Genomic DNA, 18,536 nt, shown 5'->3' on the forward strand with positions numbered 1-18,536 from the left:
TCTTGACTAGCTCAATTCATGCTCCTCAGAGTGTCAAATCGAGCCTGCAGAGCTTGTTCCCATGGGTCCTTTGTAAACCATGGCCTTAGTCTTTTGAGTATTTATTATCAAGCCATTTGCACTACAAAAGCTTGAGAAAATATCAAGCTAATGACCTAGTCATCCCGGGGTCAGACAGGACAGCATTGTCTGCGAACATCAGTACTGGGATCCTGTCTTGTGCCAATGTAGGGGCGTCAGTAGGGGATGACAAGAGTTCACACATTACGCCATTTATGAATAGGCGAAATAGGGAGGCCAGGACGCAGCCCTGGCGCACCGCTATCTGTGTTAGTTTTCCTTGATTCCCTGGTACAGTATCATAACCGCTTTAAGTAAAACAGGAGGGATACCCAGATTCGGCAGTATTATCCATAGTCTTACACTAGGAACTTTGTCAAATACAGTCTTGAGGTCTATAAAGACTGCAAAGACTGGCATTTTCCTTAGAAAACCCCTTTGAAACCCCGCCTAGAGATGGCTCAAAGCACCAACCTCCCCAACCCATGATTTCAAATGGGCCCCTACTACCTTGGCAAAAATCTTGCCCCCGGCATCAAGGAGGGAAAACGGCCTATAATTGTTCGGGGAATTTCTGTCCCCCTTTTTCTAGATTGGTATAAATGCCTCATTCCAGGAAGGTAATTCTTAAAAAGTCTAGTCCGGTATGATACCCAGATTCTTGGTTCATCTGCAAAGAAATCTGCCAGAATCATATCAGGACCTGGGGATTTTCCCTTATATAAGCTGCTCCATGCCAATTTGACCTCTGCCTCAGTAAATATTGGGGCTTGGTTTGGTGTTAAATCGAATTGGCCAATCACGCCCCGGTACCTATTCTCCTTATACAGGCTTTCAAAATGGGTTACCCAAATCACCTCACCAATTCCCAAAATAACTAATATCTCAATTCTTTATTGCAGTAAGGAGAGCAGCCCAGACCTCTTACTAATACTCATTTTTCTTGGTTTTTAGAATCCATGCATGGATTTTACAGGCTTAATGAGGGGGCTGGATCCCTTCTATAGGTACCCTAATGCACCAGTATGTGCAGATCTCTTATCACAAATGCGTACTGTTGCTTAACATCTGTTCCATACAGGACTGTAGTAGGAAGCCTTGTATAAAACTAATTGTTTATTTTACCCAACACCACATTGTTTTTCTTTTAGGTCGTTTGAGCCAAATTGGTTTGAAGGAGGGGTTTATGTCTGCTGTAAAAAATATAAGCACTGTTATCAGTACTTTTATTCAGCATGCAAAGGAAGAAGGTAAGTGAGCATTAATCTGCCTCATATGATTTGAACTGGTGCCTACATTGACAAAGCTAATGTCTGTGAGCATGCGTCATCACTACATGAATGATCTTCTTATAAGCGTTTGATTGGAATCCTCAAGCTTTTTATATGCATCTCTTTTTAAATTGAATGGTGTCAATGACCCCATCCCCTAAAGTTCAACCTGTTTTTGTCTCACTTGTTTCTCTCTGCCTTAAACTGCATTTGGACAACCATTTTATTTGCGCCCAGGGAGGGGTGTGTGACGGCCTCCTATTCAATCGGTTCATTCAGAACGGTGTCTTTACCACACAGTAAAGCCCCAGTTCCAAGCCTCCTCGGAGCGGGAGGCCACCATCTTCCTCCACCGGGACTGAGGTAAGTGCAACACTCCACTCCCCTCACTCCCCTGCATCCCCTTTCCCCAGCCCCCTTTTCCACATATTTAAACCTCACCCCACTTACCTGGCACTCAGTTTTTTCCTTCGCTGGTACCAGGAACACTAGTGTTCACGGCGCATCCCCATCAGGAAAATGGCTGCCATAGAAATGGAGAAGGGACTGTTTAGTTCTTCAAGTTGAGAAACTGCGTGTTTGCAGTTGTCCAGCATTGGGGGCCTGGCATGGATTCACATGCTCATGAATATTCCCCATCGTCGGGCTGGGAATCCTCGGTAAAAGAAAAAAGTTTCAATGTTTCTAAACTCTTCCTCCTATAAACCAATCACTGAGCTCTGGCTCATACTGCCCCCCCAGCCAATGATTGCCCTCTACCTAAGCCTCTCCTCAGGCAGCCATCTTCAGATCTTTACAGCATGTTCAAGTGTTGGGAGTCCACGCGTTTCGCTCTTTGCATTTTTTGGTAGGAAAACTGTTTTCAGTTCAATTGAGCCTGTGTGCTCCATCGCTCAACTTTCCGATTAATGGGGACCTCTCCTGGAGTTCAATGAATAGCGAAGACAGACTGCTTCTCCGGGCACAAGCTTCTCGTTCAAACACAGGAAACACAGGAAACACACTGCGCACACACAAACCTGATTCTGTTGTGGTCACCACCACCCGAAAGAGAGCTGGTGTTGCACTCTGTACCTCGGAAGCAACCCTAACAAGGAATGTCAACACCTATACACTTTAGGCAAGCGTATTACCATCTCAGGCACCTACAAAACCAGGATTGCAAAACAACACAACTCTGCTTGCAAGCTACAACTCTCAATGGGATAAAGTACTCAAGACCTTGGACTCTGTATCAGAATCTGCGAGGTTACATCTGCTTAAAATCTCTACAGAGCGCAAGCAAGTAGCGCACATTATCCTTTAAAATGTCCTGGAATCAGACGACACCTCGGGGAGAGTCATCACTGAAGGTACACTTCTCAAGAGACACCCGTGGTTCCGTGACTCGGGATTTAAGCCTGAGACTCAGGTGAAACTAATCAATATGCCTATTGAGGCAGTTCTGTTTGGGAAGGCTGTCGATGAACAACTCTAAACAGCCAAAAAGGAGCACAAGACCCTAAAAAGGCTGGGACAGATTACGAACAAGCCATATGTCCAAAGAGGAGTCGTTAACACACAACGCACTTTCCGTACCCAAGGCTTCGACAAGTCCAATCAGCTTGGATCTGCAGCATCTAGCTCCTCTCTTTACAGTCCCCAGTCTCTATCTGCCTCCTATCAATCCTATCAGCAGAGGGGGTTTCACAGAGGGAAAGGTTGAGACTGGGTTGCAGCCCTTAAAGGCGCAGCAGCCCCTACCAACAAATGACAGGCCGGTTCATGTTCCCTCCCATGCATCCCCAGTCGGGGGTTGCATAACACTTTTCACCCAGGAATGGGAGGGAATAACGACCGATCACTGGGTGCTCAGGACAGTTAAAAAAGGGTACTCCATAGAGTTCGTCGACCCCACTCACCACCTGCCTCGTGTAAGAAAGATGTCTGCTGAACGTTTTCAAATCCTACAACAGGAAATCAGAAAAAGGAGCAATAGAACGGGTGCCATCTCTAGAGGATGATCAGGGTATTTAGTGTACTTCTCCAGCATGGGGTCTGGCATGGATTCACATGCTCATGAATATTCCCCGTCGTCAGGCTGGGAATCCTCGGTAAAGAAAAAATCAGTTTCGTTTCTGATCTGTCTTTCTCAGTAGTAACCAATCACTGATCTCTTGGTCATACTGCCCCCAGCCAATGACTGCCCTCTCCCCAAGCCCCGCCTCTGGCAGCCATCCTCAGATTTTTACCGCACGCTCAAGTGTTGGGAGTCCTCGTGCTTTAGCTCTCGAGTTTTTGCTGCGTTTTCGCGCTTTTTTCAGGAGATTTTCTCATTTTTTCGGTTAATCGAGCCTCAAGCTCCACCGTTTCTACTTCCGATAACGGGGACCCGTTTCGCAATTCTTCTAGGCCCCTCAAGGGTGAAACTTTCGTCGAGTTTAGGCTTGTTGGAGGATTCCGGAAGATCTGCGGCCTACCTCAACGGACATGGCCCAGGACAAGGGAAGCTCGACGCCCGGATCCAAGCTGTTCAGGTGCTGCCCTGGATGCGGATTACAAAACGTTTTCAAGGAGGATGCGCATTCGCAATGTCTCTACTGCCTTCATGAGGACAAGACGCACGTGGAGAAGGACTGTGCGTTCTGCAAGAACCTTTCGGAACGGACCAAACAAGATCGTCGTTCCCGTCTCGTCGCCTGGCTAGAGAAGGGCATAGCAGGTGAAAAGGTGAAGAAAAAGTCTGAGCGGGCTTCGAAGTCCTGTGAGGGCGCCCCAGCGACGGGGGCCCAACAGAAGGCCATGCACTGCGAGTCTGCGGGCACAGGGAGCGCCGAAAGGTCGGGCTCTTCGGCTGCCAGGCAGGGCGCGACTTCGCCGGCACGTTCAACCACGAGCCAGCGCTCTGGTTCGGGGAAGAGGAAGTCCGAGAACCCGGCTAAGCTGCTGGAGCGGACCCGGTCGATCTCAAAGGGGGAGCGAGGCGTTGACCCTCCCCCCAAGGCAAAGGCCCAGGACGCACCTAAGGTGGTGAGGGCTTTGATCCAGCCGGCAAAGGCCTCTGTCGAAGTGGTCGCTGCGACCCTGGCGAAGCCGGCTGAGACTAAGCCAGTGGTAATGGCCCCTGGGCCCAGAGTATCCCTGTCACCGCGGAGGGAATCCTCTTTCCAGCCCATCGTTAAGACCCCCGTGAAGTCCCCGGCGGAAAAAGAGGGGGGGGGGGGGGGCGGTGGCCATTACAGACTCGGAATCAGCCTCTGAGGAGGAGCTGGTGGAAACCGAGAAGGGCCTCAATGAGAGGTTCATAGGCCTCAACGAGAGGTTCGAGAAGGTTTGATCCCAGGGGGTGGTCCCCGCTGACGTGATTGAAGATATCGACAATGACGACGAAGAGGGCCCAGTGGAGCGGCCATCCCGTCCGTCGCAGCCATTGCCAGAGCCCCAGGATAGCTTGGCGGCCATTTGGTTGCCGATCCAATCCTTATGTACCGAGATACGGACGAGATTACCACGAACCCCGACGGAGGCTCCAGAACCAGGCCCGTCGGGAAACCCTCCGAACAAGCGGAGGAGAGTCCACCCCTCTCCGCCCTTCATGCCCGCGAGGCCGGTGGACCCCTCATCCCCCTCGCCGGACCCTAGAGAGGATACGGCAACAGATACAGCGACGGACGACGACGGCGGTGATGACACAGCGGACATCCCGTCATCGCCCCACCCGCGGGCTTCTCCAGCCGACGAAATTGGCTCCTTCCACGCCATAACCAGGGCATCCAAGCTCTTCCAGCTCTGCCCTGAAGAGCAGAAAAAGGAAGGGTTTCTTTACCAACGACGAGAGGCCAAGAGGAAGACTGTCCTCGCGGTGCCTTTGCTCGACGACATCTGGGACGAGGGGCTCGCTGTCCTCAAGAACCCTTCCACGGCACCCGCCAAGAGGGACAGGTACGAGAAGAAGTACCGAGTCCCTGATGCCGCCTCCTTGTGCCTCAGGGTCCAGCCCACGCCGGACTCTGTCGTCTCGGCAGCGACTAAGAAGAAAGCAGCGGGTGCGGCAGCTTCAACTTCCACTTCCCCGCCGGACAGCGAGGGCAAGAAGTTGGACTCCATGGGACGACGAGTCATCTCGTTGGCGGCGACAACGATTAAGGCGGCCAATGCCTTAGCGATCGTGGCCCGCTACGTCAGGGAGCTCTGGTTCAAGTTAGCTCCCCTGCTAGACTATCTGCCTGACAAGAGGGCGGAGGCCCTAGAAATTCTGCAGGAAGGCCAGGCGGCGTCGGATCACGCCATAACGGTGGCAACGGACATTGCTGATACCGGATTTCGCCAACTGGGCAACAGAGTTTGCCTCCGACGATGAGGATGGCTCAAGGCGACAGACTTTCACCAGGACGTCCAGACCAGAGTGTTGGACATGCCGTTCGGCGGCAACAACCTTTTTGGTAAGGCGGTGGACGAGTCTCTACAGGCCATCAAGACCAACTCAGAGACGGCCCGGGCCGTAGGGGTGCTTCAACAGCGACGCCACTTTCGGAGCTCCGGAGGCAGACAGAGTGCCTCCAAAGGGTCCAGCGGTGGCTCCTCCACTTACCGCCAGGCGGCCCGCTCCTCTACCCAGGAGGCCTACAGAGGTCGCGGCAAGCAAGGGGGATCCCGCCGTTGTCGCCAAGGAGGCCGAGGCGGCAAGGCCGCCTCCAAGCAAGACTGACCCGGCCGTGTTGTTGGGCCCCCACCAAAGCAGCCCGGTGGGAGGCCAGCTGACGAAGTTCGTCAGCGTGTGGGAGTCCATCTCCACCGACCGTTGGGTGTTGGACACCCTGGCCAACGGGCACTCGCTGGAATTCCAAAAGAAGTGCCCTTGCATTCCTCCCGTGGCCAGGAAGGAGAATCGCGTCCCTCAACTGCTGTTGGAAGTAAGGGCGATGCTCAGGAAAGGTGCCATCGAGCTCGTCCCCAGGAGGCTCCGGGGCTCCGGAGTGTACTCCAGGTACTTCCTCGTCAGAAAGAAGACAGGCGGTTGGCGCCCGATCCTGGACCTGCGTCGGTTAAACAAATACATCAAGGCGCAGAAGTTCAGGATGGTCGCCCTCCAGCACGTGCTGGGACAGGTGGAGGAAGGCGACTTCCTATCGTCTTACAAAGGTAGCGGGCGCCCCTCTCTCGCAAGAACAGACATGATAACCTGTTCAGTGGTTATTAACCACTTGAGAGTTCGCAGCCACTGCTTTTACTCACTGTGCCTTTCACAGATGGGAAATATCCATTTGCATATCAGTCTTTGTCCTGCCCAGGGGCAATCCAGCACCGAAATACAATGGCAATTCCAATCTGAACGAGAGTACCACCAGCAACCCCATACACGTGTTTCACCCTTGTTTGGGGATCATCAATGGCTGCGAATTCTCAATGTGGTTAATAACCACTGAACAGGTTATCATGCCTTGTTCTTTCGAGAGAGGGGCGCCTGCTACCTTTTTTGTATTTTTGAAAGGAACTTGGGGTTGGTCACCCTAGGTTACCTGGGGGCAACCAGACGTGGACTCCCTGCTCACTGTGCTTAGAGAGGCTCAGCTTCACCTCACTGATGATGCCCAACAAGGCTGAAACACGTGTATGGGGTTGCTGATGGTACTCTTGTTCAGAGAGGAATTGCCATAGCATTTCGGTGCTGGACTGCCCTTGTGGGCGGGACAAAGACTGATATGCAAATGGATATTTCCCATCTGTGAATGTACAGTGAGCAAAAAGCAATGGCTGCGAACTCTCAATGTGGTTAATAACCACTGAACAGGTTATCATGCCTTGTTCTTTCGAGAGAGGGGCGCCTGCTACCTTTTTTGTATTTATGAAAGGAACTTGGGGTTGGTCACCCTAGGTTACCTGGGGGCAACCAGACGTGGACTCCCTGCTCACTGTGCTTAGAGAGGCTCAGCTTCACCTCACTGATGATGCCCAACAAGGCTGAAACACGTGTATGGGGTTGCTGATGGTACTCTTGTTCAGAGAGGAATTGCCATAGCATTTCGGTGCTGGACTGCCCTTGTGGGCGGGACAAAGACTGATATGCAAATGGATATTTCCCATCTGTGAATGTACAGTGAGCAAAAAGCAATGGCTGCGAACTCTCAATGTGGTTAATAACCACTGAACAGGTTATCATGCCTTGTTCTTTCGAGAGAGGGGCGCCTGCTACCTTTTTTGTATTTATGAAAGGAACTTGGGGTTGGTCACCCTAGGTTACCTGGGGGCAACCAGACGTGGACTCCCTGCTCACTGTGCTTAGAGAGGCTCAGCTTCACCTCACTGATGATGCCCAACAAGGCTGAAACACGTGTATGGGGTTGCTGATGGTACTCTTGTTCAGAGAGGAATTGCCATAGCATTTCGGTGCTGGACTGCCCTTGTGGGCGGGACAAAGACTGATATGCAAATGGATATTTCCCATCTGTGAATGTACAGTGAGCAAAAAGCAATGGCTGCGAACTCTCAATGTGGTTAATAACCACTGAACAGGTTATCATGCCTTGTTCTTTCGAGAGAGGGGCGCCTGCTACCTTTTTTGTATTGGACTTCCTATCGTCGTTGGACCTGGAGGATGCTTACTTCCACATCCCCATTCTAAAAGGGCACAGGAAGTTTCTCAGGTTCGTGGTTCAGGGACGCCACTACCAATTCAGAGCCCTACCGTTCGGATTAAAGTCGGCACCCAGGGTATTCACCAAGTGCCTGGCGCTAGTGGCGGCGCGGCTGCGCCTGCAGGGGATCCACGTCTACCCCTACCTGGACGACTGGCTAATCCGGGCAAGGATAAGGGAACTCGCCGTCGAACATACAGCAAACTGGGGTTCGCCATCAACTACCCCAAATCCCACCTAGTTCCATCTCAAGTAGCACTGTTTCTGGGAGCGAAGCTCGATACAGTGGGACAATTGGCCTCCCCGTCGGAGGAGAGGACCAGGACCATCCTGGGCAAGGTGAGGCGCCTGATGGCCACGGACGTGGCCAGGGTGAGGTCCATAAAGTCCCTTCTCGGGATGATGTCCTCATGCATCTATCTGCTACCCCTTTGCAGACTTCGGATGCGTCCGCTACAGGAGTTCCTTGACGCCCGCTGGTTTCAGGCGACGGGCTGCTTCGAGGACAGGATCCCTCTCAACGAGAAGTTCCGTCGGGCGATCCTATGGTGGGGTACCCGTGCTCACCTCACTACAGGCAGACTTTCAAACCCGAGCGTTTCAGGAGACGGTGATGACAGACGCCTCTCTGGAGGGTTGGGGGGCCCACACCGGAGATCTCCACGCAAGAGGCCTTTGGCTCCCGGAGGAGAGGTCTCTCCACATCAACATTCTGGAGCTCCGAGCAGTGTTCTGGGCGCTCAAGTCGTTCCTTCCGTCCCTCAAGGACAAAGTGGTAAAGATCTTCACCGACAACACCACCACGATGTTCTACATACGTAAGCAAGGGGGGCACCAGATCCCCGGTCCTATCCAAGGAGGCACAGGATCTGTGGCACTGGGCCGTCGCCCAGGGGATATTTCTGGTTCCCTTCCACTTGGCAGGAATAAAAAACACCATTGCCGACTCACTCAGCCGGGAGCTGCGCTCGTGCCACGAGTGGGAACTACGCCAGGATCAAGTGGATCGGCTCTTCCAACGATGGGGCAAACCCCAGATCGACCTGTTCGCGACGGCGACGAACTCCAAGTGCCAGAGGTTCGCCAGCAGGTTCCCGCAGCCGAGGAGCATGGGCGATGCTTTCTCGTTCCCGTGGGACGGCCTGTTTCTATACGCGTTCCCTCCGTTGCCGTTGCGACTCCGCTTAATCAGCCAGCTCAAGAAGTCCAGGTGCAAAATGATCCTCATCGCACCGGTGTTGTCGAGGCAGATCTGGTTCCCGGACCTTCTGGACTTGTCAACGTCCCCACCAGTCAAGCTGCCGGCGGACGCGGATCTTCTCTCCAGAGAAGGAGGCGCCATTCTCCATCACGACCCACAGTCGCTGAACTTGCAGGCCTGGCTCCTGCAACACTAGAGTTTGGAGAGTACGGTATCCCGGCTGACTGCAGAGAGGTTCTTGCAAAAGCCAGGGCGTCCTCCACTCTCGTGTTACGGTCATAAGTGGAAGAAGTTCTCTGTCTGGGGCCGTGCACAGAAGATTAACCCTCTGCGGATTATGGCCCCTCAAGTACTGCCGTACCTACTGTCGCTGGCCAAAGCTGGACTGACTCACGCCTCCATCAAAATACATCTGCCTGCCATCTGCCGATATACCAGGACTACGGGACGGGCGTCCTTGTGGTCTCATCGCCTGGTGAAGGAATTTATGAAGGGACTATTCCGATCGTTCCCGCCGGTGAAGGCTCCTGCCCCGGTGTGGGAGCTTAATGTGGTGCTGACCAGGCTCATGGGGGCCCAATTCGAGCCTATGCATTCGGCGCCTTTGAAGTTCCTGTCATGGAAGACGGCGTTCCTCGTGGCCATCACCTCTGCACGACGAGTGGGAGAGATCCAGGCCCTATCTTGCAAGCCCCCATACTTGACTTTTCATGACACGAGGGTGGTGCTGAGGACGCACCCCTCCTTCATGCCCAAGGGTGCCATCGGACTTCAACCTCAACGAGCCCTTGGTGTTACCAGTTTTCTTCCCGTCGCCTACGACGCCGGCCGAGAGGACTTTGCACTCGCTGGATGTAGCTAGAGCACTGAAGTTCTACGTGGACCGCGCGAAGAGTTTTCGGAAGACGTCACAACTGTTTGTGAACTTTGGGTCTGTGAATCAAGGGAAGGCTCTCTCTAAGACTTCCATTTCCAGATGGCTCTCCGGCTGCATCACGCACTGTCACCGGTTGGCAAACCGACCGCTGCCCGGCCGTCCGAGAGCCCATTCGACCAGAGCGATCGCTGCTACCACAGCGTTCCTGTCGGGTGTGCCCCTGCTAGACATCTGCAGGGCTGCTACGTGGAGGTCTACGCACACCTTCACAAGATTCTACTGCGTCGATCGGGACTCCAGGGAGGAGTCCAGGGTCGGCCAAGCAGTGCTGCGCAACCTGTTCGCCTAAGGTGAGCCTGGTGAGGAGGTAAGAATTGCTTAATGTTGAGTTTTGGATGTAATGCTTAATGTTGAGCCTTTGCCACCTCCCGTGGTTGTGCATGTGTATACTGCTATGTATTCTTTTCTTCATGAGCATGTGAATCCATGCCAGACCCCATGCTGGAGAAGGAACAAGTTACTTACCTGTAACTGTTGTTCTCCAGCATGGGTCTGGCATGGATTCACATGCGAACCCTCCGACCTAACCCTCTTCACTTGGTCATACTGCCACTTTGCGTGCTACCAAATCTGAGGCTGGCTGCCAGAGGCGGGGCTTAGGGAGAGGGCAGTCATTGGCTGGGGGCAGTATGACCCAGAGATCAGTGATTGGTTACTACTGAGAAAGACAGATCAGAAACGAAACTGATACTGATTTTTTCTTTACCGAGGATTCCCAGCCTGACGACAGGGAATATTCATGAGCATGTGAATCCATGCCAGACCCATGCTGGAGAACAACAGTTACAGGTAAGTAACTTGTTCCTTCCTTGTTCCAAAGAAAAATCGAACAATGTGCCCGGTACTGGACCTGCACAATGCAAACACCTATGTCAAGCTTCAAAAATTCAGGATGACTATGTTACAGGAGGTCATCCCCTAAAACAAGGGGATTACATGGAAACATTGCACATGAAAGATGCATACTTTCATATTTCAATGTTACCAGCGCAGGAAAAATATCTAGGATTCAAAATGGGTGATGAGCACTACCAATGGAAGGTGCTACTATCCGCATAACCTCAGCCCCATGGTGTTTACAAAGGCCCTTGCAGTAGTGGCCGCCCACTTACGAAGGCAGTCCATTCCAGTGTACCCTTACTTAGACGACTGGCTAATAACAGGACTCACCTCAGAGGTGCCTACAAAACACCCAACTAATAGTATACCAGATGTTCCAATTGGGCTTCTCCATAAACGAGAAAGTCAAGTCTAGTGCCCAGTCAAGTAAAACAATTCCTTGGGGCACTTATCAAAACAAACTACAGACTAGTTTTACCCTCCAACTAGAGGGTCCAAAATATACTGTTCCAAACATATTAGTTGTGTAGCTTGTCAAGTAACAGTGCGAAAGGCAATGTGCCTCCTGAGAATGATGGCTTTCTGCATTTATCTAGTGCCACACGCCCGGCTGCAATTGTGTCCACTGTAAGAGTGGTTAGCTAAGAAATGGTCTCAAGCAAGCAGTACGTGGGATGATTTAGTGGTAGTTTCGCAACCTCTAGGTCAAACGCTGCAGTGGTGGTCCAAGGAAAACATGTTAAAGGAAAAGCCTTTCAACACACCAGCACTCGAAGGCACTCTTACAACAGACGCATCCCGGACTGGGTTTAGAGGTCACTTCCTCCATTACACTGAACATAGTGTGTGGACACACGCATTAACCAAGAAGCATATAAAACTTCTAGCAGTCTTCAAGGCACTTTAAACATTCAGGACTCGGTTGGTACACGGGTCCTCATCCCGACAGGCAGTACCACAGCTATGTTTTGCATAAACAAACAAGGGGGGGGGCTCATTCTCCAGGGCTGTCCCAACTAGCCAGGAACATTTGGCTGTGGGCACTAAAACATGTTTCTCCTAGAAGAACATGTTCCAGGGGAACTCCATTCACTGGCAGTCTTACTAAGCAGAAGTGTGGTGCTGCCCTCAGAACACAAGTGGCAACTAAACACAGATGTGATACTAACTTCTCAAACTGGTGGTTCCCAGAAATAGACCTCTTTGCTACTCAGAAGAATGCACAATGTCTACATTATGCGTCCAGGTTTCCCCAGAAATGTTCCAAGGGGAACACAGTACTAATGAATTGGTCAGGGGGATTTGCGTAGGCCGCCCCCCCCCCCAACACCTTCTCAAAGAGATGGTCCACATGCTTCACCGCAAACCAGTAACACTTATCCTGATAGCTCCAATGTGGGAATGAGAAACATGGTTCTGACACCTACAGATGATGTCCCTGTGTCCTCCCATGAAACTACCGTGTCCAGCCAACATGTTGACACAGGATCAAGGGACTGCACTCCACCGTTCCCTCAGACATTGAACTTAACAGCCTGGCTCCTGAGGTCACAGAATTTGGTCACTTAAACCTAGACCAATGATGCATGGAAATCCTCAGAGGCACGTAAACCAAACACACAACATTGCTATTTTAACAAATGGAAGCGGTTTGTGTTATGGAGCAAAACCCGTTCACTCCATACAATTGAATGTTCGATGTTAAATACGGTTCACGATCTACTATGACTATTAGACTGAAGCTTAGTCTTTAACTCACTAAAACTACACCGAGCTGCTCTCTCAGCATACATCACTTCACAGAGCGAAGTTTCACGGTGGAGAGTCTCGGTAGTTAAAGCCTTCATGGAAGGTGTTAAGAAATGATTCCCTCCAATTTCTAATCCTACACCCGGCTGGCACCTAAACATTGTACTTACAAGGCTCATGGGTGCCCATTCGAGCCTATCCACAAAGCCAGTCTTAAACATCTCACATGTAAGACATCTTTTATTATAGCTATTACATCTATCAGAAGGGTCCGTGAACTACTAGCACTATCAGTACAAGACCCCTTTGTTGTTATCTATAAAGACATGGTACTAAGCACTCACCCACGGTTTTCACCAAAATGTATATCTAAATTTCATGTAAACCAGTCCATAGAGCTTCCTGCGTTTTTCCAACACCCCACAAGCGCAGCAGAAAACAGCCTTCATACACTAGATGTACGAAGAACTGTTATGTACTACCTACAAAAGGCAAAAACTATCAGAAAAACAGACCCTTTTTTTGTGTCCATAGCCACAGGAAGAGAAGGTGACCCCATCTCTAAATCAACTAATTTAAAATGTGTTGTCAACTGCTTCCAACTTTGCTATTCTCTTGCTAAGAGAACCTTGCCATTCAAGCCTAGAGCACACTCAACTCGAGGTGCAGGGGCCACTTTAATAGCAAATGTGCCATTAGATGCATTTGCAAAGATGCCACTTGGAGTTCAGTTCACACTTTCACCCATCATTACTGTCTAGACACACATTCCAAGGGTGATACACAGGTGGGACAAGCAGTTTAGTTTATATAGCGCACCTAACCCTGGGGTATCTGGGCGCTTATACTTGAGCAGGAATCATTGGTTACAAAGATGATACATATAGCAGTAATCTTGTTACATACCAAGTAAACATGCCTGTCGGGTGCAACGTATACAATATGAGCGAATAATACCAATGAAGAGACATAAGTGGTAAGAGCAGTAGGTTACAAAGTTACTGAGTAACGAGGTTACGGAGAAGATGCATATGGCCATTGACTTGTTTTATGTATCAAGTAAACATGCCAAGCAGAAGCAGAGAATGCAATATGATCTGATGAAATAGTTGAAGTGATACTACTGGCCTATGCAAAAGTTGCATCTGAGCGTTTAATCAAGCGGTGCGGAAAAACTGAGCTGTGTGGATTTATAGGTATTAGATTTTTTGGGCGAAGAGCCACGCTTTTACTTTATTTCTGAAAGTCAAGAAAGATGGTTCAGCTCTAAGTACTGTAGTCGGGGAGTTCCAGAGCTTGTATGCAAGCACTGGGAAGCTAGACCTGCAGCTTTTTGTAGTCTGTATTTAGGAATGTTGAGATATTGTAGGTAATTAGATCTGGTAGGTCTGCTAGATTGATTCCCAGTGAATTTGTCAACCAGGTATTTAGAGCCATATTGGAGAGGCATTTGTGCGTAATTACTAATGTTCGAAGTGTAATTCTGTCTTGCACTCGAAGCCATTGTGTGTCACGTTATATTGCTGAGATGTGGGTGGTACGTGAATGTTTAGGGCAGATCTGAGTGCATTGTTCTGAAGCACTTGTAGTTTGTTCAGGTTTCGTTTACTGGAACCTAGATATAAAGTGTTACAGTAGTCCAACTTGGATAATATCAGCACTCTCACTAATGTAATGCAGCTAGGTAGAAAGGTAAGGTTTTCAGGCATTGATCAGCTTATTATTATAAGCTGTTGCTGAGGCAGTAGCATTGAAGTGCCTGGTGAGGGGGCAACGGTTGAGTCTAGGGAGATGCCTAGTGTTTCAACCTCACTAGAGACTTTGATATTTCCATCGATGTTAAAAGATTTATAAAGGGTATCTAATTTGTTTAGAAAAGACTGAGAGCCTATGGGAAGTAATTCAGTCGTATCATTCAGGTAGAGGCTATGGGTAGCCATCCATGCCTGAATTTGATGATAGATTTCATTTAACATTTTTGAGTCTGGCGTAGCAGCCTGAGAGTGATGGGGGACCTGGTTGTCATCCGCATAGTTAGTGTAGATGACACACAAGTTTTCAAGGTGGTTGAACAGGAGCTTCGTAAAGTATAGAGTAGGAGAGACACAGGAGCCCTGTGGGACTCCGCGGGTGATTGGTACAGGTATAGCAGATGCCGTGGGTGCGAAGATCCTCATGGTCCTGTTTGCTAAGTAGGATTGAATCCAGGGAGGTGGGGGGAGGGGGCGGGTCGTTCTGGGAGAAAGAGGTTGCTGTGGTCAAATGTTTGGTGAGGATATTATGATCAACTAAATCAAAAGCTGCTGATGGGTCCAGCAGAAGGAAGATGGCAAGTTTTCCTTTTATATTTTAATTCATCCATTTGGATTTTCAGATTGAGGAGGGCCGTTTCAGTGCCATGTCTTGGCTTGAATCCTGATTGGTGTCGGCCTAAGAGGTTGTTTTCTAGGTGTTTTTGAATTTGAAGGTATACCGCTCCATCAAGGATTTTTCAGGAGCAACGGTACTGTAGTTATGGGTCTGTAGTTGGTCGGGGTGTTTGGATCAAGATTAGGTTTTTTCAGAAGATGCATGACCCATGCCTCCTTGAGGTTGTTTGGGACTATGCAAGTTTCGAAGGATGCGTTGATGAGGGATGTGATGAGCGGAGCACATTAGTTTGCTCCTTCTTTTATGATCGTGACTGGGCAGATAGCCCCCTGACATCTAGAGGGTTTTAGACTGGCTATAATGTCTTCTACCTCTTTTGCAGTGACGGGGGAAAGTTGGAATGGGTGACGTGATATGGGATGTGGATCAAGAGGCTTTTTGAGTTTAGTGCTCAGCCAGACTTTGTTTTTTTGCTTCTATTTTGGTTTGCAACACAGCTATTTTGTCCAAAAGGACTTTTCGGATATTGGCACACCAAGAAGCATCTCTGATGCAGGATTCTGTGGGTGGAATCAGCGTCTCCAGCTCTCTGAGGAAAGTGAAGAGTTCTTTAGAGCCTGATTCAACATTTTGTATTCTGACGTTTAACATCTGTGTTAAAACATCTACTTGCAGCGTTACTTTCAAACAACCCACCTCCTTCTCCAAGTACTGTTCGCTAATCTATGGAAAGCTTGTGATTCTAAGCACATCCAGAAGCCACAGAAGGCATACATTACTTACCATAATCTTATTTTGATGCTTGTATCTGCTTAGATTCACATGCACCCCCCCCCCCCTTGTTAGAGTTGAAGGTTCTTGGGAAGACGTAGATTTTTTGCACCTCATGATCTCTGCCTACCCTTCAGGCTTACACTCCCTCTTGTCAGAAACAAATAATCTGAGGGACCTCGACACACGAGGGATCATGGGTACAGTCAACGTCACACTAGGGATAGAATTATAAACACACCCAGTCGACGTCCCTTTTCGAAATTCAAAAACTTCATGTGCAATACTCTGCAGCTACCACTAGATGTTGGCCTATGCAAAGCATGTGCATCCAAGCAGATAAAAGCATCAGAAATACAATTATGATAAATAATGTATGCTGCATATACTCCGATCTTTACAAGTATATGATATGATCGTTTATTTATATAGCGCCTATACACAATGTGTTTCAAAGCGCTTCAAGGCAAGGGAGGGAACAAGGGAAAATACGCCATTCTTACAGGCCATGAACAGTAAGGATGTGAAATTAACTATCGTACTCGGCCTGACGACATTTCAGATAGTGCAAGTGCTAAAACATAGATAAGGAAGGGAGCGGGAAAGTGGGAAGGAAATGGAAACAGACAGGCGACTACCGTACTAGGCCTGACGACATTTCTGGTAGAGCCGGAGGAAAACAAAAGGAGAGTGAGAGGGGTGCAGAAAGTGAGGAGAGGAACAAAACAAGCGACTATCGTACTAGGCCTGACATTGTTTCAGATAGTGCTGGAGGGAGGGGAACAGTAAGGGGATGGGGGAGCGATAGACGAGGTTGCTATCATACTCGGTCCAGGGACAATTCTGATAGAGTAAGTGCATAGAAGAAAGTAAGGGGAGGAGATAGGAAAAGGGAGAGGGGAGGGGAGGACTGAACAGAGTAAGCAGTCAAAAATAGAGGAGAAGCAAGAGGGGAGAGCGAATACAATTGCAGAAGTCGGTAGTAACACATAATGTTGCAGGTCTGGCTACAAGATGAAGATTGGAACAGCATGATTCAGGGTCACCATGAGTACAAGATGCAAAGTAAGTCCAGCATGAGAGTTGAGAAAGGGTGAGGCACCATGAATCAATGAAGTCCATAAAAGTAAAATCCAGCAATGGCCACAACACAGTGATGGTGAAACCAGAATGTATCAGGACAGACTCCTGTGTGCAGGAAGGGGGGGGCACAAGGGAACAACACAAGGGGACCAGAGAGGGTGGGGATGGCCTGTGGGGACAGAGGGTGTAAACACATGTTGGTGCATGCTTACCTGCTGTCTTAGCAGGGGGTCGGAAACTGGATCCTCCTGGTCCGAACAGGCCCAAACAGGAATTGCCCTTTTCTTTGACTGCCCTTCGCGAGACATGCCCTTGATCTAAGAGTTTGACACCCGGGCGAGACATGCCCTTGATCTAAGAGTTAAGAGCAGGAAGGAAGGGGCAGGGCTAAGAAGGTGGGTAGTGCTTAGGCCAGGTGACCTAGATCCACTTACACCTGCTCCCCAGCTGCAAAGGAAAAGAGGCTGGAGGGCTCCTTAAGTAGGGAAAAGAGTGGCAAGCAGGAAGGCACCAGGCGGGCGGGGCTTGCTAAGTGGTGAAAAGGTGCGGCAACCAGGAAGGCACCTGGTGGGAAGTAGAACTTGTGAATGATTCCTCCAAATGCGCCTCAAACTCTTCTTTGCGACACGTGTCTGCAGACCTGGTCTGTCCTCAACTACTACCTCAACAGGCAATGTGAATCTCTCAGGCCACTTTAGGGTCTACAACCTGTGGCTTTTAATTTCTTTTGGAATACAACACACGTGATCCATCACCATTGACTATGGTGGTTAGGGCTGATGGGAGTAATAGTCCAAAACATGTAAGAGCCAAAGTGTGCAGACTCCTAGCTACTCAACTTTTGTGTATGCCATAGAAATAGAAGCAACAATCAAAAACCCAGAGCGTCTGGAGACCATACAAAAGGCAACAGTGTGTAGTATAAATCCAAGTAATACGACAGTCGGTATACGTTATGGCCCTGGAGATAGGGTCTCTAGTGAAATGTTTTATAAAATCACATAACACCAAGAGGATTTGCGATATGATTTTAATGCTCTGTTTGGGGTATTTTAGCCCATGTAATACATGTGATTGAGAAGGAGCAATACACCAGGACACAGGGAGGGATTATGATTGGGAGACGAGAACAGCAAAGCCACCATTGAGCATAAAGTAGCATGCTGTCAACATTGAGCTTAGTGTCGCACTTGCTCCCAACACATGACGTCTAGCAAAACAATCACCCTCGTTTTTTTTTAAAAGCCTGGGACGGAAGACGGTGGTGCAGAGGCACACCAGAGTGAGGTCTGTGTGCACCGCAAACAGCATGTTCACCGTTTATGTATTGCATTTGTTGATAGCGCCCTAGACCCGGAGGTATCACGGCGCTAGTAGGATTACAGAAAAGGGTACAGTATAATTTGTTGACATTGTTGAGGTTACAGTATGAAAAAATGGGTGTATGGAATGAGGTGTCGGGTACAAAAATAGATACCATAAGGTGTGGTATCGGGTGGTGTAATTTATACATGCATTCAGATTACAGTATTTTTGCAGAGCAATTGGGAGGTATATATATATATATATTTGAGGCTTGTGGAATCTGCTTAGATCACATGCTGTGCATAGGCCGACATCTAGTGGAAGCTGTGGAGTAT

General features: G+C 49.4%; 1 protein-coding gene across 1 annotated transcript in view; it reads left to right on the forward strand.

Annotated features, from left to right (window-relative positions):
• The window catches only part of ICE1 (interactor of little elongation complex ELL subunit 1), a 740,954-nt gene that overhangs the window by 631,656 nt on the left and 90,762 nt on the right, over positions 1-18,536 (forward strand). Inside the window, exon 18 of the mRNA XM_069613713.1 lies at positions 1,212-1,310. Within this exon, the coding sequence (XP_069469814.1) occupies positions 1,212-1,310 (99 nt within the window). The remainder of the gene's footprint in view (positions 1-1,211; positions 1,311-18,536) is intronic.

Source organism: Ambystoma mexicanum, chromosome 5p (assembly GCF_040938575.1).
Source record: "Ambystoma mexicanum isolate Mex_15411 chromosome 5p, UKY_AmexF1_1, whole genome shotgun sequence".
Classification (NCBI taxonomy): Eukaryota; Metazoa; Chordata; class Amphibia; order Caudata; family Ambystomatidae; genus Ambystoma; species Ambystoma mexicanum.